We start from the raw sequence: 21,123 nt of genomic DNA, 5'->3' as shown, positions 1-21,123 counted from the left end.
TAATCTAAATAAGAAAAAGATGGGAGATTCCGAAGAGGAGAATGAAAAAGATTTAGCCTCTGGTCTCAATATCACTGGCTTTCTGTTTGGTAACATCGATGATAATGGTCAGTTGGAGGATGATGTCTTGGATCCTGAAGCAAAACAGCATCTAGCTTCACTTGGTCGCCTTGGTCTGAGCTCATTCATCAATGAGATGATGTCGAATGACTGTATCAATGAGGAGAAAGAAAATAATAAATCAGATAAGCTAGAGGATCAGAATGCAACTGCAAACGATACAGATGTGGATTACTTTGTGAAATCACCTACTGCACTAGATTTTTCTGATATAAATGAATTGGCAGATGATACAAATGATGAAACTTGTTAGTATTTTTAATGTATTTTATACAGTTATAATGTATAATAAGTATTTATTTATATTTATAATTTTATTACATATTTTAATACAATATTATTAATTATTGATACAATTTGTATCAATTAGTTCTTAATTTGCAAATGTGAGTAACATAAAGAGTTATAGATTTTGAGTAATTAAATAATATAATCTGTTTTTAGCCAAAAATGCACTTGATAAAAAAGCAGATAAGGAGAATGTAGATTATGATGCCGACGATGAGGAGGTTGTTAATAAATCAGATACACAACTAATGCCACCTCCACCAATACCTGAAGAGAAAGAAATTTTAACAGCAGAAGAGGCAGAAGCAGTTCGTCAACGTAAATTAGAAACACCTCTTGCTTCTATGTTGCCATCAAAGTACGCCAATATTGATGTCACTGAATTGTTTCCGGATTTTCGTACCAACAAGGTTCTCAGATTCTCAAGATTATTTGGTCCTGGCAAGCCAAGCAGTTTACCTCAAATATGGAGGAGTGTGAGAAAACGACGTAAGAAGAGAAAACATGATATCAAGGATTCTGATTCTGGCTCTGATCAGGATGACAAAAAACCTAAATTTAAGGTACAGTAAATTCTCTTAGGAAAAACTTCTTAAACTGATGAAATTAGTGATTGTGATTTTTAATTATGAAGTTAAATATTAGTTCCTGCATAATTAATTTTCCATCTTTGCAGGGCTGGATTATGCAGTATGGTTCTGAGCCGAGTGCGGAACAATGTCGTTCAGACGATGAAAACAAGCTGCTGCTACCAGTAGAAGACAAAGAGCAAGCTGGTAAAGGGGGTGAGGCCGGAGAGAATGGTGATATGGGACCCAAAGTAGCTGATTGGAGGTTTGGTCCCGCGCAGCTATGGTATGATATGCTGGAAGTTCCAGAAACTGGAGACGGATTCAATTACGGTTTCAAGCTGCCTGAGAAAGTATGTAACTGTTTTTGCATTTAACTAAAGTCAACTAATTATAACAAAACGTGTTTTATAAATTTGGATATTTTCTTGTTCTGTGATATTTAATTAGGTGGAGGAGCAAGAAAAAGACAAAGACAAAGTGAAAAGGCAAATGATCACAGAAAACGAGAAATATGAAGAATTTGCTGATGACGCATTTTTGATGGTATCTCAATTGCATTGGGAGGACGACGTCGTCTGGAATGGAGACGACATAAAGCATAAGGTGGTAATTTTGCGAGCAATTAGTCTTGTCATCCCATATTTATGTATAAGCCATGTATAAAACAGAAGTAATGTCTGCTTCTTGCAGGTGTTGCAGAAGTTGAACAGTAAGAATAACGCGGCCGGTTGGGTTCCGTCGAGCGGCAACAGAACCGCGCAAGCTTTCAGTCAGCCGGGCAAAGGTGCCTCGGTTACTGTAGCACCCAACGTTAGACTGGCCACTTCACAAATTACAACGCCATTGCACATGCAATCTCAGAAAAGTAAAATAAACATGGGCAAGGGAAATCAGCAGCAGCAGCGGGAGGAGAATTACGACGACACGTGGTACTCGATATTTCCGGTGGAAAACGAGGAACTAGTTTACGGTTTGTGGGAAGAAGAGGTCATCTGGGATCCGGAGAATATGAAGAAAATCCCGAAACCGAAGATACTCACGTTGGATCCCAACGATGAGAACATTGTTCTGGGCATACCGGACGACATTGATCCCGCCCTTCTTCACAAGGACAATGGTCCGCAACCTAAAGTGAAGATTCCACACCCACACGTGAAAAAGAGTAAGTTACTGTTGGGCAAGGCCGGCGTCATTAATGTCCTCGAAGAGGACACGCCGCCGCCGCCGCCCAAGTCGCCCGACAGAGATCCGTTCAACATATCAAACGACACGTATTACATGCCTAAATCGTCGGAAACAACGTTACGACTGAAAGTCGGCGGCGGTAATTTAATACAGCATAGTACACCGGTAGTAGAGTTGCGCGCACCTTTTGTACAAACGCACATGGGTCCAATGCGACTGAGAAACTTTCACAGACCGCCGGTGCGCAGGTTCAGTCACGGTCCACTGGCTCATCCAGGACCGCATAGTGTCTTGCCTCTGTTAAAGCACATTAAAAAGAAAGCTAAGCAACGAGAGCAGGAAAGAATCGCTTCCGGTGGCGGCGACGTATTCTTTATGAGAACAGCCGATGACTTGACGGGACGAGATGGCGAACTGGTTCTCATCGAATTCTCCGAAGAACATCCTCCACTCATGAATCAAGTCGGCATGTGCTCCAAGGTGAAGAATTATTACAAGAGGAGAGCCGGCAAAGATCAGGGCCCGCAGTCGTATAAATACGGAGAGACAGCGTACGCTCACACCAGCCCGTTCCTGGGCATTCTTACTCCCGGTCAGAGTATTCAAGCGATCGAGAACAATCTGTACAGAGCTCCCATTTATGAACACAGGATTCCCGAGACGGATTTCTTAGTAATAAGAACGAGGTATTAACGTATTATGTTTAAATCTTTTAATTTTTCTCTTTAATCAAAAGTTTTTTTACGCTTATCACTTTTACATTTCAACTTATTTTTATTTTCACTCAATCGTATATTTCTTTGGCTCGTATATTCTCGTATTTATACACGATCAGAATTATACTGATTTTATGATTTTTGCAGACAACAATATTTCGTTAGAGAGATGGACGCATTGTTCGCTGCCGGACAAGAATGCCCGCTCTACGAAGTGCCAGGACCGAATTCGAAAAGAGCCAACAATTTCGTACGCGATTTCCTACAAGTATTTATATATCGATTATTTTGGAAATCGCGCGACACGCCTCGGCGGATTAAGATGGATGATATAAAGAAAGCCTTTCCATCACACAGCGAAAGCAGCATTCGAAAAAGGCTAAAGTTATGCGCGGATTTCAAAAGAACCGGTACGTAACAGATTTGTTTATTAATTTGTTTTTTCACAAGGAATATTACATTATATCAAATATTTTATAACAGTTTAGAGCGTTTGTCTCATTTCATATTTGTATTTTGTTTATCATGGATTACGCCGAAATTGTCAATATAGGAATTTTCTGTACGAAATAGGTATGGACTCCAATTGGTGGGTGATAAAACCGGATTTTAGATTGCCGACGGAAGAAGAGATCCGTGCTATGGTATCGCCGGAGCAGTGTTGCGCTTATTTCAGCATGATCGCGGCCGAACAGCGTCTGAAAGATGCCGGATACGGCGAGAAATTCTTATTCACTCCGCAAGACGACGATGACGAGGATATGCAGCTAAAGATGGACGACGAGGTGAAGGTGGCACCATGGAACACCACGCGTGCCTATATCCAGGCTATGAAAGGGAAATGTCTGTTGCAATTGGCCGGTCCAGCCGATCCAACCGGTTGTGGCGAGGGCTTTTCCTACGTCAGAGTGCCGAATAAGCCCACTATTAGCAAGGTTTGTTCACAAATAGCTTACGAAATCTACAGGATAATTGTATATTCTTCAGTCACTGATCAACATAACAGCTTTACTTACAACTTCCAGTTATTTTTAAGAAAATTAACTAAATTCTAAATTATTATAAAATTATATTTTAAATAGGAGGAGCAAGAGGCTCAACCAAAAAGAACCGTGACCGGCACAGACGCGGATCTCCGGAGATTGTCTTTAAACAATGCGAAAGCGTTGCTGCGAAAATTCGGCGTACCTGAGGACGAGATCAAGAAACTGTCACGTTGGGAGGTTATCGACGTGGTGCGAACTCTATCTACAGAAAAGGCGAAGGCTGGTGAAGAGGGCATGACGAAGTTCTCGCGAGGCAATCGCTTCTCTATAGCCGAGCACCAGGAACGTTACAAGGAAGAGTGCCAGCGTATCTTCGACCTGCAGAATCGCGTGCTCTCGTCGAACGAAGTGCTCAGTACAGACGAGGGAGAAAGCTCGGAGGAGGACAGCTCGGACATTGAGGAAATGGGTAAGAACATTGAGAACATGTTGTCGAACAAAAAGACCAGCACGCAGCTGTCATTGGAGCGGGAGGAGCAGCAGCGGCACGAACTGCGAAAGATGCTGATGGGCGAGGCGCAGGAGCAAGAAAACAAGAAAGGCAAGGAAAGCAAGAAGAAAGACGAGGAGGAGGACAGTCCGGTGAACAACTTTAACGCGCAGCAGGGTCGTGTCTTAAAGATCTTCCGCACCTTCCGTAATCCGGAGGGCAAAGAGTATACGCGTGTCGAGCTGGTGAGGAAGCCCGCCGTGATCGACACGTACCTTAAGATCCGTAATTCGAAGGACGAGACGTTCATCAAACAGTTCGCCACGCTTGACGAGGCGCAGAAGGAGGAGATGAAGCGGGAGAAGCGCAGGATTCAGGAGCAGCTGCGGCGGATCAAGAGGAACCAGGAGAGGGAGCGCATGATGGGCGGACCAATCGTGAATGGCAACGCCATCAACAACTCCAGCAACAATAGCTCGTTCGACCGCAGCAACACTAATATTCCCACCACTGTTTCCTCAAGCAGTATCCTTCCATTTTGTAATATTCAATCCACGTCCGCTTCCACATCTAAACATACCAAACCAGATCCGTCACCTCCTAAACGTAAAAAACCAAAACTCAAACCAGATCTAAAAGTCAAGTGCGGTGCTTGCGGCAACGTCGGTCACATGCGCACCAACAAGGCTTGCCCGCTCTACCAGAACAGCGTCACCACCGCTGCTACCACCACTACGACCATCACCACCACGACTGCTACCACCCCGCCGCCCATCACCGTCGCGATGACCGAGGAACAGGAGGAAGAGATCGAGAAGCAACTGAACACGGACGATCAGGATTTGGTGAACATCGATGGCACTAAGATGAAGCTATCGTCGAAACTAATCAAGGTGAGGGCGTAATTTAATTTATTTATATTTGTATCTATCTTCTTGATAAGAATAATCTGAGAAATTAGAAATATGTAAAAGACATTTTGAAGATAACAAATGTCTGGCGTATTTCAGCACGCGGAGGAAATGAAGAAACGTACACTGTTGCTGAAAGTGCCGAAAGAGGCGGTGAACACGAAGAAACGCAAGAAACCACCTCCAGAGGATCACTGCGATTATTTGAAACGTCATCAAAAGGCTATAAACAGGCGTAGGACTGATCCGGTTATTGTAATGTCGACGATATTGGAAAGTATTCTAAATGAAATGAGAGACCTGCCCGATGTACAGTTATTCTGTTTCCCGGTTAACGCCAAAGTAAGTGATATTTTAACTTAGCATTATGTTACTTTGACTGTTTGAGCATGAATAACAAGGAAACTTCTCTTACAAGAATATTTTTTAAAAATCAATCTAAAATTTATATTATTTTTTATCAGGTGGTTCCCGATTATTATAAGATCGTACAACGACCAATGGACCTACAGACCATACGAGATAATTTGAGGCAGAAAAAATATCAGAGCAGAGAAGAGTTTCTAGCGGATGTTAATCAAATCGTGGAAAACTCCACGCTTTATAATGGAGCGAAGAGTCCGTTAACTATGGCTGCTAAAAGAATGTTAGATACGTGCGTCGAAAGGCTTGGCGAGAAGGAAGATCTATTGATGAGACTGGAAAAGGCCATCAATCCTCTTTTGGACGACAATGACCAAGTTGCCCTTACCTTCATTTTAGATAATGTTATTAACAATAAGCTAAAATCTATGACGGAAGTATGGCCGTTTATGAAACCCGTCAATAAAAAGATAGTTAAGGATTATTACACTTATATCACGCAACCGATGGATCTCGAAACGATATCGAAAAAAGTTTCTGGTAAGAAATTAAAATTTTTTTATTAAATTAAATATGTAAAAAATTTATAATTTTTTTTCTTAAAATTAATTACTATTTTTGAAACTTTTTAGCTCATAAATATCACAGTCGCCACGAGTTTCTTAGAGACATTGAACAGATTTTGAAAAACTGCATACAATATAATGGCAAAGATTCTTCCTTCACACATAAAGCAGAAGTGTTGGTAAAAGTGTGCAAAGAAACATTAGACGAGGTACATTTTTATATAATTAATTTTATAAAAAAATTTATGAGAAATTACTAAATTAAGAAGTTGCAAACACTGATAAATTTATTTTATTTCAGTATGATGAACACTTAACACAACTAGAGAATAATATACTACTCGTGCAAAAGCGAGCGATGGAGCAAGCGGACATGGATTCCTCATGGCTTGGCCCAGACGAAGAAAACTATACTATGACGGAATTCAGAGTAAAGATCATATATCTATCTTTATATGTATATGCATATATATGCACATATTTTATGTGTTATATACTCGCATTTTGTTTTATTGCTCAATATTTGCTTCTGTTGTTTTAATATTGAATATACTTTCAATTTCTTTTGAATAAAATTCAATAAAATTTTTTTCAACAAAACATTTAAATATACAACATAAATGTATATATTTAATTTAATATTACGTGTTATTTTCAGAGCCAGACCAGTTCTCCAGAGAATCCGTTTGGCAAGTCAAATATGGACGACTTCGACTTCGTCGACGTAGAAGGCGATATGGAAGCAGAAGTTGATAGAACCTCGAAAAAGAAAGATGTACTCGAAGAAGGTAAAATAGTATAACCCTAACTTAATTTTATATCCATCTGCAGCTTGCTTAACATTTTTTTTCTATTATAGATCTTCAATTCTCCAGTGAAGATGAGTTTGATGAAGTGCCATTCGGTACAGATGAACAATCTGAACAAAATGAAATGGAGACGTTGGAGTTAAGCGAAGTAAGGGAAGGTGTCGTGTTGGCGGACGATGACAGCCAACAAGCTGCCGAGGCAATGGTTCAATTAGGTAACGTCGGTTTTTATATGGGTGAACAGCAATTACTTCAACAAGGTAAGTAAAAAAACAATACGTAGAATTTGAAACAATCGAGAACCGATTTTCCTATATTTTTTTTCAAATTTAATCCGATAATTCGTCATTTTACATAAGTATTTTTAATTACATTTCTAAAGCAATTTGAGAAATAAAACAAATAATTCTTTCAAAAATAAAACAAACTGCAAATTTTTAGATTGCTTCAAATCGTATTGGATCCCTGCATCGATGCAATTGTACTAATTTTTTTGTTAAACTCCATAGATCAACCGTCTATTTTTTGTTCACAGATGAGAGTATGGATGTCGATCCAAATTACGATCCATCGGATTTCTTATTGGCTGGTTTGCCAGCCAGAGAAGGTGAGAATAAGATCCAGGACGATCTGGCTGTTTCCGAGAGCGATGACGACACAGAAAACACAGCATCCAAGCAAGAAGCGCAGCAAAATCAACAGCAGCAACAATTGTCACAACCTGACGAAGAAGTCGGTGGAGATTTGTGGTTCTAAGTGTGTTCTTATTTTGATAAACGAGGGAAGTGATGAACATTGCACTCTTAGTATTATTAAATACAAAGTTCTCTCGCCATTTTAACAGTCTACCTTGTGAAATCGAAGAGGAATTAATGGTATTTTCTTTTTATGTATTATGTGCATATATGTATAGAAATTTGTAAATATAGAATAAACATTGTTTTTTTTCTAGTTTAGCGTTGACAACTTTGAGCGATTAGACAGTGCAATATTTCCATAATAGCATACTGCATGGAAATTATTAAACTTAACATTATTAGATTAATTACTAAAATATTACTAAGTTAAAGTGATAGTTTATTGTTTCTAAAAGTATATTTGGTAAAAACGTGAATTTTTTAATGCAGTGAAAGCTGCAACTTCATGTTTTTACTATAAAAATCTTCTGTAAAAAAATTGAAAGTTGGATTTTAACCTATGTAAATGCATCTTTATAATATTTTAATTTGTTTGTTATAACTCATCTTTATCGTTTTTCTAGATACGTATCTCCTGCTTATATTATTATTCTCGAAATATGTACATTTTTAATACTGAATTTGATTTTCTAGGAGCTCCGGTTTCTATCATATTTGATCTTAAATTTTAGCAACTTTTTATCGATTTGATAAATCGTCAATGATCACCGATGAAGAGCTTACACGAAGAATGAGCGACATCTCCGACAGTGTTTCGCGCAATCTTTCACACTTCTCAGCAGAGCAGGATAAAACTCTGGATAAGATTGCGAAGATCGTCAGAGACGCTACGAGAAAGCAATTACAATCTTGCGATCCTCGCGTGCTCGTTACATGCATACTGAGAATCCTATTGCAATACGAGGACTTGCTGCACATGGCTGGACTGTGCGAATGGAAGCGTCGGCGAAAATTCAAGACTGCTCAACATTGCTATTATGTCTTGTTGAAGAATTATCTGCCGGAGAGATCGCGGGAAGTCGTGCAGACGATCGTGACAGCCATCCATGAGGATCGACTCTGGAAATTTGAGACTTTCTGCTTCGGAGTGGTGTGCAGTCTACTGGATATCGGCTTAGTCAACGGCGGATTGATCACTCATGCAGTCTGGGACGTGTTAACGTCGCCAAATATTGGCGTCGAGGAGGCTCGCGGCATCGCGAGGATACTGTGCGAATTTTTGAACATGTACGATTGGCCAGCGACGCTGGACACAGTGGCAGCGGTAGAGAGGATGCTCAAACTCTTTCACGCCAGTATAATCGCACGATCGACGACCACAGATTCCTTGACGCCGCTCGTGAGCCTCAAGAAAAGCTTGGAGGTTTGTCTGAGAAACACCTTGAAGCATCTGTCGAACGAACAAATGTTGGTGATTGTGCAGCACATGTGTTCGTGGACGGTAGCCGCGGGCGCGACTGACGAGATCATCCTGGAATTTGGCAGTACTTTGGAGTACGCCGCTTACACACATCAAACGGGCCTCTACGAGCAGACTCTTACGCCGATAATCTTCCCGTTATTAATGCAAATGGTGGGATCGTCCAATCGATTGACAAATCTACTAGGTAACCGGGTGCTACAGTATCTACTAGATCGCAAAGACAATCGTGCGATCTTCGACATGCCTAGAATCTTCTTCGAGCACACTCGTTTCAATCTGCATATTGTATCGTGTCGCAAGGAGGACGTACTGTTCTTCAAGTTGCACCGTGAATTATTACACGACAGCTTATTGAAGAGCCTAGTGAATCATTCGAATTCACGAATGAATTTGGAAATGACATATTGTACAATCTGCCTGATCGCCGTTGAAGTTCCGTGCGGCTTTATGGCCGCCGCTCTGGTCTGCCTCGCCATGAATCTGCAGGAGATTATTCTGCAGCGGTACGACAGTCATTTGGAAGTGGCCTGCCATGTGCACGCAATGATTATCTCCATTATGTCTTTGCTTTGTTGGATACACAAGGCCAAAGTGTTTTATAACTATGTAAACAGAATTATGATGGAAAGAGCTCAGTGGGCGCCGCATCTGAACCCTCCAATTCAATCCCAGTATAACTTCGCGGTGCATCATATTCTTTGGAACAAACCGGAACTGTTCTTCGTCGACTGGGAAGCGCGTTACGGCCTCTGGAAATGCTTCCGTCTCTCCAAACAAGACGCTACCTCATTAATCACCTGATGCAATTTATATCTAATGATTCATAAATTCAGATGTCTACAGCTTCAAGGATTCGTGGAATTAAGGATTTATTAATAGAAGAATTTATAGAATCAAGAATTTATATCTTTATATATATTGTATTTTGCATAAAAATCTGAAATGCATGTGGGTCAATAAATTCAAAGAGTTAATGATCATGCAAGAAAGTCAGAGTTCAAGAGTTTCAAATCAAGAAATATTAAATCAACATTATATTAATAGATTATAATAGCAGACTCTAATAATAGACTCTAATTATATTTTAATTTATAATGCTTAGAGGAAAAGATGCATTTATGTAGATATGCAAATCTAGTAAGTTTATAATATTATATGTATGTCATAGATTTTTTGCAAATTTTACTTTTATTTTTATTTATTTTGTTTAAGTTTAGACTTTTTCTAAAACGTTTGGACAAAGAAAGGACCAAACATATTTTACAAGATTTACAAGAATTTGCATCACTATATTTGACATACATATGTATATTACTGTGTATCCTACTTTACCGAATTGATAGCGATTGATAGCGTATTAAAAGCTGCGGCGCCATTGCGCGAGATCGCGCGCGCGCCGCCGCCATCTCGGGGCGCGCCAGAGATCGCATGATTTATGGCGCACTGGTTTTGTAATTCGCAAATAACAAAGTGACTCAGACTTGTCGCCCGCAACAAATCCACCGTTGACTTCGCACTTCACAGTTCCTGTGAGACTTTGTGAAAAATGCAAATGAAGCGGTAAACGAACGAACGATAAATGTTAACGAGATGATCGCTTAGATTATTCGCAAATCTCGCTTTATCTCTGTAATATACACGATTCGGAGTATCCTGGAGTTGTTCGAGAGTATTCTCATCGTCGTCGCAGCACAACAGAGCGGTCATCAAAAGGTTAATTTCTTTGGTCTGCGTTTACACAAATTTCAAGAAGCTTCAGGTGCAGAATTGTCGAAGGTAAGAAAAACATGCTTTACTTTATAACATAGCGATGTCCTTTGTTAAACGACTGATATTCACAAAGAATGACACATAATACATAATAATACATACGTAACAATACACAATTTAGCGTGTGTTTACTTTATTAGCAATCGACAGTAGTAATAGTGCAAATAACTCGAGATGTTTTTGAGATAGAAATGCAAACTAAAAATAGTAACAAACTGAAATTATAATATAACAATTTTTATTTTACATTATATCAATTATAAAGTAAATATTAACATTTTTTATTTTGCTATTAAATATACATAAGATGACTTTTTTATACAGGAACAATGTCTGAGGAACAATTCTCTTTAGTATGGAACAGTTTTCCAAGAAATCTCTCCTCAGGCTTATACACTTTATTGACAGACGAACAGCTTGTAGATGTTACTCTAGCAGCTGAGGGCCAAATTTTGCGAGCCCACAAGCTGATATTGTCAGTTTGCAGCAAATACTTTCGAGAGCTTTTCAAGGTATTGCTTTGACAGCAATAATGACATACAATGCAATAAGTGTTATTTTTTTTTTTGTAATTCTATTTATGCGCTTTGTATGCATAGGGACATTCCTGCAAGCATCCTATTGTCATACTGAAAGATGTTAATTATCGAGATTTGTCTGCTATGCTGCACTTCATGTATCAAGGCGAGGTCAATATAAAACAGGAGGATATTGCCAGTTTTCTTAAAGTTGCAGAGACCCTCCAAATAAAGGGGCTTACCACAGACTCAGACGAAGTATGTTATAATATTATAATAATTATTTTTATGATGATTGTCTTGTATACAAGACAATCATTGTATACAGAGTGCATCAGAAAAGAGTGTTAGTTTAATCATTACGTAATAATGTATAAAATGAAAAGAGATTGTGGTACTATTTATTTCTAAGGAGATTACTTATTTTCTGAGACACTATAAATTCAAGTCAAATGAGAATATACAGTGTTTTATAAACCTGAATGCTATGCTGCAGAAACTTGAAGATGTTCTTGAAAAAAATGTCGAGGATTTGAAAGATCATCTCTTCGATGTGGAAAGGGACAAAAGTAATTCTGGCAGCGGAGACGAAAACACAGCCGCTTTCAGCAGACTGACACACGCTGCAGAGAGGGAACAATCTATAACGAGGCAAGACACTTCGACGGAAAGAAGATCATTTGCTGAACAGATGTCAAGTGACATTTGCCATCGACAAAGTTTCACAGAGGACGACTACGATCATCGAGACACACAGCCAGCGTTCAGAGAGAGATGCAGAAGCGCGGACACGTTACCGAGTATGATGGAAGAGCAGCCGCTGGATTGCACATCCGACGTGAGCCAGCTGCGTGAAGCTAAGCACGAACCGGTGGATTATACGATGGACATGGATGCGGAACCGAGTTACAAGTCGTACACGGCGGAGAAAATACTCTATAATCCCGAGGAAAATGTGCAGAGACAAGGTAGTGATCCCTCCCCGCTCTGTCGGCATCTTGTACTTTAAAGACGACGCTATCGGTAGATCAAATGACGTCGTCGAAACGTCATCCGGAGCTGAAACGCCCTTTGGCAAAGAGAAAAGTTTGCTGTACCAGCAGTAGCCGACGCCCCTAAAGGTTTGACACACTCAAGTGTTGCCACGGATGAATATGTGTACTTTGTTATTGAGAATCATTACCACGTGTTTGACTGCGACGCAAGCTCCTAAGCACTTTTACGTACTTTTTTAATTAACCCCCGGTATCTAGTGCGACTTAGCGTCACGCTATCATTTTTTCCAAACAATGTTTACTTACAGATCTTGAACGCGTTACGGTAAGAAGTATTTATGGATGTTTACCACGTTCTATATCACGTCGGGATATGGAACCCGGTTCGCTCGTCAAGTAGTAAACGCCGGGGGTTAAAGTCAGTTAGTCTCTACGATCAAAGCAATATCTCACGTTTTGCATGTTCACGCGAATGGGTGTTTCAAATCCGAGCAAGCAATGTTCCTCGAGACTTTATACTACCACATAAATTCACCACCGCAGGCACTTCATCTCATCGGCCATGAATGTTTAGAGAAAGCGATGTTATCTTACAGATTTCGCGCCAGATACGCAGTTAGTTCCCTACAATCAGAACTCACAAACTCAGCCGTTCGGTACGTTTTACACATTTGCCGCATTTCGCTTTGTCGTTCATCTCTTGAACTCATTTAGTTGCACGTTTAAGGGAACCAATTTGCCAGAATTCTTTTTGCAGAATGAATGTAGCGGAGTAATGTGTGATTGGTTTTACATGTTCATAAGATATTTATGCATTGGTTTCCCGCTACAGACGTTCCATTTGTCTTTCCTTAAATCGCGAAACTATGTATATTTTCATACTAGTTTCAAATACAGCTTTTTATACTGATTATTGTTTTGCAAGTATGTACAGACGGCGAATGCATTATTTCTCTTTTTAGATGCTATTAATAATTTTAAAAAAAAAGTAATTTTGTAAAAGAAGTATAAATTATCATTAACTCTTCTTTTATATTTCTTCGCAAGTTTTAAATTAATATTCCTCATTCTTATCGCATTAATTTTTCCAGTGTTCGGAAAATCGCATCTCTGTTGTACACACTGCTTGCACATATAATATATATATATATATATATATAATATACTTCTCTCGCTTTTTTCTCTTTCATACATTTATCTAGACCCCGTTTAACGTGTTTCTCATTTTTTGTAATTCCTCGATAGTCGCTTTATCAAACGAACTATACATCTCTAATATTTTTTTACATCTCTTCCACCAGGTTTGAGCAATGTCTCAGCGTTCCAAGGTGATTTTGCATACGATATGGCGACTCTCGGCAACAAGGGTCGACGTACCGTCAAAGGTATTCCCGGTAGCAGCCTGCCGCTGGAGGCTACACTGCGTGTCGTTTCGGAACTGAATCCCACGCTACGCGTAGACCGCGGCAAGGTAATACGCATGTATGCGTGTCCGTGGTGCCTGCGTCATTTCACACGCAAGGAGAATCTCAAACTCCATGTCCGTTACATTCACGGTCCGCTTGAAAGTCTCACGTGTAAGCTTTGTGGCAATAAATATAAGAACAGTAACAGTCTGCGTGTACACTCCTACCTCTATCACAACGCCAAGCGGGATAAGCACGGGAAGCCGCTGACAACAGGCGACGGCGACGGCGACGGCGGTGGAGGCGGCGTGTAAAGAGAATGTCGGATTCTCTTTTTCTTTTCTACGACAAGCTCAGCGAAAGACACTGGACATTTTGTGTATTAACGAGACGAGAATGCGTAAAGCTGCGAGTGCAATTTGTTATATTTATACCTGCGCACCATACTACAATCGACACCTTGTTTAGACGTATGTAATAAGTACCGAATATTTCTATACGTTGCTAAATTAAGCGGAAGGTTTGTAGAAATAAAGCGCCTTATTGTACATATGTTTTTACAGACCTATATACCCATCCCATTTCGTCGCGACGCCAAACGATTATGGGAGACACAAATGTACGAATATATGAGTATTGTTCTATGTATATACGCGTTGCGTTGCAACATGTAGCTAAGTTGTGTATTGCGAAAATCGAGAGTAGATACTAATTTACATTGTGATTTAAGATCATTAACTACCCATTCAGAAGAAAAATCTAATCTCTGTTTGAGCGTCTGACGACTAATTTTCGCTGTTCTGTACGCATTTTATAATTTGGTATTTCGTTTCAGGACATTTTTAAAATTTTGTATTAACCCTAAAAAGAAAGATTGCTGAAGGAGGCAAATGTTATTCAAACCACATTGTATTTTTCTCATGATTGTATACTGTCTCAAAATCAACAGATTTTTGTACGAAAATGTTGTAGCTTCATTTTTAATCCATCCCTGCTAAATATTTTTCAAGTTCATAAATAAAATAGCTCTGGAGGAATTAAACATCTTATATACATCTGAGATGCGCATTTAAAATTTAATTTTCCACTTTTATATATAGATTAATGTCTAATCAAATTGTATTTTCAAAGATACTTTAAATACATACATACTTTATACATTTATGTGAAACTTACATTTAGTAAAAATAGTATAAATACTATTAATTATTCCAAGAATACATTTTACATATTAGTATACTTAAGTCTTAACAAAAATAGACTGCTTACGTTCCTTAAAGGAAATATATATTGTTTTATATATTTGTTTTTTTTTGCTAAATATAATGCAGCGAGTCCTTGTCAGAAATGAGGCATGTAGAGCCAGTCTTGTTAAGAAGATTTCTTTTAGAAAAGATAACATAGTTTATTTTTTCGGCCATGTACAAAGTAATATCAGTTGCGCAGAAATTATGAATAACGACAATGCAGATACAAAATTCAATTCTTTTATCAGGCGCAGATGAAATTTCGCAGATCGAGTTTTACTCATGTATCAATGAAAGTGTACGTATTAATCTATACCATTCTTCTATACACTTTTTACAAATATAGGAAGAAGATATCTAAAACTGAAAATTTATTACATAAATTTGAATTATTACAAAGTTGAAAATTACTACACAAGGAATCCCGAGATTTTTAGAAGATTTTGCTATGACAATAGTCATTCTTTACATCATATGTATTATTTATCTCATAACATTAACATAAGCTCGCATTTTCAGAACAAACTGTAAACAATAGCAGATTTGAATGTGTCGTACTAACAGAAACTTATAATAAACGACTCTGATGATCGAAGACTTCAATCAAGTAGTACAACATGCGCCTTTCAATACAAAAAAATATATATTTAAATAGTAAACAATAATATTCGATGCGGACATCAACAAGTATAATAATAGAGTTAAATTAAGATAAGAGGATGCAAAGAAGGTCCTCCATGTTAAAAATGAAGTCTTCAGTCTTGCAGAGTAAAGTAGAAATAAACAAAAAATAAATCAAGTTTTCTGACAAAAATAAACACTGCAGGAAGGATAATTTTCATTTAGTCCATTTTTAAACACGATGCTTTGAGTCTCAACACAAACCACCTGTTTGCTGTTGATATACCTCTATCGTATCCCCTTCCTCCATTTCCAATGATGTAGGTGTGTCGGATTCATTTATGGGCTGTCCATCAAATCTAAATCTTACCGCTGCTATCGCCAAACCCTGTGAAGCAACAATAGTGACATTTATTTTATAATTATTTTTAAAAACATAATAGCACTAAATAATAAAGATAAGATAGTTTATCAATTACATTATACATTAAAAAACTGTTTCACCAATGTAACTAAAAATTTTATATTTGTTATCAGCATTAAATCAAGAAAATATACAAAAAATATTTCACTGTGATATATTGTGCCAAAATATAACTAATTTTTGCAAATACCATAAGAAACCAAATATCCTCACGTAGAAAACACGCAATAAGAATTCAACGTAACAGAATTGATAATTTGACAGAATCATTGACAATAATAACAGTGTGCAAAGTGTCAGGCACTTACCACGCGATCGCAGTATGCGTTCATCAATTTACGAAGAGGTGTATGTTTTTTAATTTTGAACTGAACTACTGCATTGTCCTGACCCAAAACCTTCAAGTTTATGTGCTCCGACTCCACTTTCGTTTCCTGTACGAACAAAGAACGATCAGTATAAGACGCGCGGGAGACGCTACTCGCGCTGCAAGGTCGTAAATAATCGTCGGTGCGTTAGGGTTAGGAAGCGTTACCTTTTTCTCATCCGACATGGTGCCGCGATTTGTATAATGACACAAAGACTGATTACGTTCACTAGAGATCACCAAAAATCACAAGATCGGTAATAAAGTCGACTTGATCTATTTATACGATTACTGTGATGTGAATAACTACTGGAGCAAATTCCTCAAAACACTCGCTGAGAAATCCCGCTTCTTCCTCAAAACGGCGACCACGACGTTGCCATCTTGCATGAATGATGCGTTATATAGACGCTCACTGTGAATCAGTGAGCTATATAACATACTAGAGTGAACCTTGAAGAAGTGGTGATGGTCTACTGTAGAAGGAGAGAGAAATAAATTGGATAAGAACGTCTGTCTCATGTCTTCGTTTTTAATGGAAGTTTTCCACCAAGAGACACAAGCGACACTAGAGGTCTGTTCTTTATAGCTGAACTGGCTGTACTAGTTCAGAGTTTATCTTTTTCCCTCCACATTGGAAGGAGAAAGATAAACTCTGAACTAGTGCAGCCAGTTCAGCTATAAAAAACAGACCTAAAATCACACAGTGTTCGACATACTATCTTTTATCATAAGTGGTAGTAAATGTGAAAGAAAGACAAACGTCTCTGTCTACTATTGCTATCCTTGAACCGCAAATGATATATTAGTTCTTATGGAAAAGCTCATTTCAGTGTGTTATATAGCCCAATAATTTTAATCCATCCCGAACAATTAATCATTATTTTATTATGAATTCAAGCCTTTTATTGGCGGAGACGATGCAATGACGTCATTAATCAATTTTGGGTAAAAAAAAAACGTTCACTCGAAAACGCTGACAGATTAATGACAGATAGATCAATCAATTGTAAATTAAATTATAATTTATAATTACTTAATATATAAAATAATTGATAAATTTCCATACATTTGTTGTTTCTCTATCATGCAAGTTACGTAATCTATGGTCATTGCAGACAACTTACGAGAAAAAAAATCGCTTCAGGTAAAAAAATTATTGCCATCTGGTGATGATACGTCGCACTTGAGCGCAATTTGTGACGTACCGTGTCATAGCATAGTGTGCCGCGGAACTCATGTGTGTGAACACGCGTATTAAAAATGTTTGTTTTTAGTTGATAATTGTTCTGATAATACTAAACATGATGGATTATGAATTTAAGATGAAAACACAAAAGGACCGCACGAAGGTTGAGGATCTCTTCGAGTTCGAGGGATGTAAAGTCGGAAGAGGTACTTACGGGCACGTATACAAAGCCCGTAGGAAAGAAGGGTTAGTCTCTCTAACCTTGCTTCAAACCAACGTACAAAAGTCTCTCAATTCCGTCCAAACGTTTTCGCATATTCGACAATTTAAGTTATGCAATTTCTTCAGTTGAATACGATACCTTTTGATTCGTTTTTCTCCCAAGTTTTTAACGATTCTTATTTTGGAGTCGATGTATTTGGAGCCGATTTTTCCATATAAAAGTACTTGCTGTCATTCTATCGATCGTCCTTTATTTAAGGTTTCTCGAAAAGCGAAAAAGTATATTCATTGATTGTCTAGCCCTGCACTCAGCGTTTACGTAGTTTTTTTATTCTACAACTATCGTATTTGTTTAGAATGAAGATTTTGTAATCAACGTAATAATTGATTCTAAATTTGAGAGTTATATTAAATGCTAAATATGGTGTAAGCATAGGCTAAAACAAACATTATTTTAATACGTCATTTATATGTCTAATTATTATTATTTTTACATTCTGTATGTATCTGTAAAAATTAATATCAAATAATGTAATATAAATATAAATATTAATTTATTTTCATTTCTTAACTAGTATTAGTTGACGATTTCTTAATCAATATTTATTCTTCTAAATTTATCGTGATAATTATTTGTGTAAAGTTTAGTTTTTAATCTCTAGGTTGCAAATCTTGAATATGTAATTATAAATAGCTTATTTCATAATATTGATGTACAAACTTTGGGTATAGCGTACCGGATAGTGAATTAAAGTCTCGGCCTGATACAAAAGATTTTGGCCTTAAACAGATTGAAGGTACAGGACTTTCAATGTCTGCATGCCGAGAAATTGCTGTAAGTTATTTTATTGCTCTCAAATGATGCAAAAATATGTCTACAGCTTATGATGGAGAGTTTTTGATCTGGTCTATTTTGTTTCAGTTACTCAGGGAATTAAAGCATGTCAATGTCATTACCCTTATTCGTGTCTTTCTCTCACATAATGATCGTAAAGTGTGGTTATTGTTTGACTTTGCCGAGCATGACTTATGGGTATGTTTATATGCAAAAAGGAAGTACTTTGGCGCAACATGATACAAACATGATTTAATATTGTGCGAATGTTATTTGCAGCATATAATAAAATTTCACAGAGCAGCAAAGGCTAATAAGAAGCCAGTAATGGTACCGAAAGGCATGGTCAAATCTTTATTATATCAAATCTTAGATGGCATTCATTATTTACATTCCAACTGGGTTCTTCATAGAGATTTGGTAATTGTTATGAGCATAATTGCATTGTGCATATTTTTACTATATCTATCATATCATGGTGATAATAATGATGGCATATGATGAGATTAGATTTCTTTGTTTTAGAAACCGGCAAATATTTTAGTAATGGGTGAAGGGAATGAGCGGGGACGTGTGAAAATTGCCGACATGGGCTTTGCTAGATTATTTAATGCTCCTCTTAAACCTTTAGCGGATCTAGATCCTGTTGTAGTAACATTTTGGTACAGAGCTCCGGAATTACTTTTAGGTGCCAGACATTACACGAAAGCTATAGGTCTGCATTATTCCAGCATTTATATACGTCATCGCATCTTTCCAGCTTGTACAAATTGTATTACATTCTTTATTCTGTTATTGCAGACATATGGGCTATCGGTTGCATATTCGCGGAACTTTTAACATCCGAACCGATATTTCATTGCAGACAAGAGGACATAAAAACCAGCAATCCATACCATCACGATCAGCTAGATAGGTGAGTTTCTATGCTCACTTTGCATAGTGCGAGAAACAACGAGAAATAACTCAATTTATGTTTAGGATATTTAATGTGATGGGATTTCCACTGGAAAAAGATTGGGAGGATATTAAAAAAATGCCGGAACATCCTACCTTACTCAAAGATTTTAAAAGATCAAAGTAAGTTTGTAAAACGTAACTTTATCGATATCTCATTATAATAGCTTTAAATACTAATTATTTTATTTTCAGTTATGCGAATTGTTCGCTTACTAAATACATGGATCGACATAAGATTAAGCCCGATAGCAAGGCATTTAATTTGGTGCGTATTAACAGAATTATGTAAGTTTAATGATATATTGAGCGAACATAATTGTTATCGAACGACATGCATTATGTTTCAGTTGCAAAAACTGCTGATGATGGATCCAAACAAGCGTATCACATCGGAGCATTCTATGCAGGATGCTTACTTCCAAGAGGAGCCACTGCCAACACAGGAGTACGAATCTATTTTCGTATCAATTTTAATTAATATTTTTGCTCAACCAAACTTATTTAATATAAAAATTTTAGTATATTTGCTGGGTGCCCTATCCCTTACCCCAAGAGAGAATTTCTCACGGACGACGACACCGAAGAAAAGACTGAAAACAAAGCAAGGCAAAATCAGCAGCAAACGGTAATTACCTCCGACGTATGTTGTAAACACATAAATTTATAATCATATATTGGTTTAAGCCGCAACTACTATAAGATAGCTACTGTAATGTAAGGATCTAGTTTGTAATATCCACTTAAGTGTGCACTTTTCTTAATTGTTTTTCATATCCTTTTTTTTTTGTTTTTTAAAAACGGCTTCAATTGTTTAACGGCCCTGTATCGACCGCTGCAGTGGCAAGGCGAGTGACGCCCATTTTGCCGCTGTCTAAGCCCCGTCGCTATATGGTAGTTGAGGATTGAACCGATTTTTACATCGCCTTGTGTCGCTCATCCGAGTATTCGTGCAACAGCAACAGCAAAATCAACAGCAGCAAGGTAACGGTGATCACAATCATGGACAAAATGCGAAACGGGTGAGGTTGAACGGGCCGCACGGCGCTCCAGAGTTCCATCAGCATCAAAGTCACGCGATGACGCATCAGCAGCCGCCGGGGATGGTCTACTCGACGGCCCAGCCGACGCAACCGTCGAACTTTCATCAGCGTTTCTAATTATACTCTAATCGACTTATAATCAGACCGACCGATCCGAATCAGGCCAAAACTTAAACTGTCACTAATTGCATTAATTTAATTAATTAACGCCCTGTCAACAAAGCAGTAAGTGATACGTGTATATTCCGTATACAGTATGATAATACAACTTTATTTATATATATATAAACGTGAAAGATTTTTCTTATCTTCCAGACGATTTTCCTGCATCCGCTTTTCCTCCTGTATCCTGTATTTCATTAACACATTCGACTGTGTCTTCCCGGGAAGGTCTCGATCTTG

General features: G+C 38.0%; 5 protein-coding genes across 8 annotated transcripts; 4 read left to right on the top strand and 1 right to left on the bottom strand.

Annotated features, from left to right (window-relative positions):
* Positions 1 to 19: 19 nt before the first annotated feature.
* Taf1 (TATA-box binding protein associated factor 1) lies at positions 20 to 7,957 on the top strand. The gene is made up of 15 exons (XM_012375653.2): positions 20 to 368; positions 565 to 971; positions 1,085 to 1,330; positions 1,428 to 1,583; positions 1,671 to 2,851; positions 3,029 to 3,291; positions 3,455 to 3,816; positions 3,964 to 5,250; positions 5,368 to 5,610; positions 5,733 to 6,171; positions 6,264 to 6,406; positions 6,499 to 6,627; positions 6,856 to 6,985; positions 7,057 to 7,266; positions 7,542 to 7,957. The coding sequence occupies exons 1-15, from the start codon at positions 20 to 22 to the stop codon at positions 7,760 to 7,762; spliced, it is 5,766 nt and encodes a 1,921-aa protein (XP_012231076.1). The 3' UTR covers positions 7,763 to 7,957.
* A 123-nt stretch (positions 7,958 to 8,080) lies between these two features.
* Positions 8,081 to 10,116, top strand: LOC105677148 (uncharacterized). The gene has a single exon (XM_012375548.2). It carries the CDS (start codon positions 8,405 to 8,407, stop codon positions 9,926 to 9,928), a length of 1,524 nt encoding a protein of 507 aa, XP_012230971.1. The 5' UTR covers positions 8,081 to 8,404; the 3' UTR covers positions 9,929 to 10,116.
* A 464-nt stretch (positions 10,117 to 10,580) lies between these two features.
* LOC105677212 (transcription activator GAGA) lies at positions 10,581 to 14,780 on the top strand. Of its 2 annotated transcripts, XM_012375657.2 has the most exons (6): positions 10,581 to 10,903; positions 11,222 to 11,409; positions 11,497 to 11,673; positions 11,912 to 12,383; positions 13,007 to 13,066; positions 13,712 to 14,780. In XM_012375657.2, the coding sequence occupies exons 2-6, from the start codon at positions 11,227 to 11,229 to the stop codon at positions 14,128 to 14,130; spliced, it is 1,311 nt and encodes a 436-aa protein (XP_012231080.1). In that variant the 5' UTR covers positions 10,581 to 10,903; positions 11,222 to 11,226; the 3' UTR covers positions 14,131 to 14,780. The 2 variants fall into 2 exon arrangements, with proteins under 2 accessions (XP_012231080.1, XP_012231081.1); XM_012375658.2 differs by lacking the exon at positions 13,007 to 13,066 and having other exon boundaries at positions 10,583 to 10,903.
* Positions 14,781 to 14,917: 137 nt separating this feature from the next.
* On the bottom strand, positions 14,918 to 16,903 carry Sumo (Small ubiquitin like modifier). Its single transcript, XM_012375659.2, has 3 exons — positions 16,644 to 16,903; positions 16,417 to 16,542; positions 14,918 to 16,072 (listed from the first exon to the last, which is right to left on the bottom strand). Exons 1-3 carry the CDS (start codon positions 16,659 to 16,661, stop codon positions 15,938 to 15,940), a joined length of 279 nt encoding a protein of 92 aa, XP_012231082.1. The 5' UTR covers positions 16,662 to 16,903; the 3' UTR covers positions 14,918 to 15,937.
* Positions 16,904 to 17,668: 765 nt separating this feature from the next.
* On the top strand, positions 17,669 to 21,010 carry Cdk8 (cyclin-dependent kinase 8). 3 transcript variants are annotated; one of them, XM_067347919.1, is made up of 11 exons: positions 17,669 to 17,910; positions 18,619 to 18,721; positions 18,809 to 18,919; positions 19,001 to 19,141; positions 19,247 to 19,436; positions 19,523 to 19,637; positions 19,703 to 19,801; positions 19,874 to 19,946; positions 20,029 to 20,126; positions 20,201 to 20,321; positions 20,638 to 21,010. In XM_067347919.1, the coding sequence occupies exons 1-11, from the start codon at positions 17,780 to 17,782 to the stop codon at positions 20,836 to 20,838; spliced, it is 1,383 nt and encodes a 460-aa protein (XP_067204020.1). In that variant the 5' UTR covers positions 17,669 to 17,779; the 3' UTR covers positions 20,839 to 21,010. The 3 variants fall into 3 exon arrangements, with proteins under 3 accessions (XP_067204020.1, XP_012230987.1, XP_012230986.1); XM_012375564.2 differs by lacking the exon at positions 20,638 to 21,010 and adding an exon at positions 20,520 to 20,598 and having other exon boundaries at positions 20,201 to 20,306; XM_012375563.2 differs by having other exon boundaries at positions 17,670 to 17,910; positions 20,201 to 20,306.
* Positions 21,011 to 21,123: the final 113 nt, after the last annotated feature.

The sequence above is a fragment of the Linepithema humile genome, chromosome 1 (assembly GCF_040581485.1).
Source record: "Linepithema humile isolate Giens D197 chromosome 1, Lhum_UNIL_v1.0, whole genome shotgun sequence".
In the NCBI taxonomy this organism is placed as follows: domain Eukaryota; kingdom Metazoa; phylum Arthropoda; class Insecta; order Hymenoptera; family Formicidae; genus Linepithema; species Linepithema humile.
This window is presented reverse-complemented; position numbering and strand designations above follow the sequence as displayed.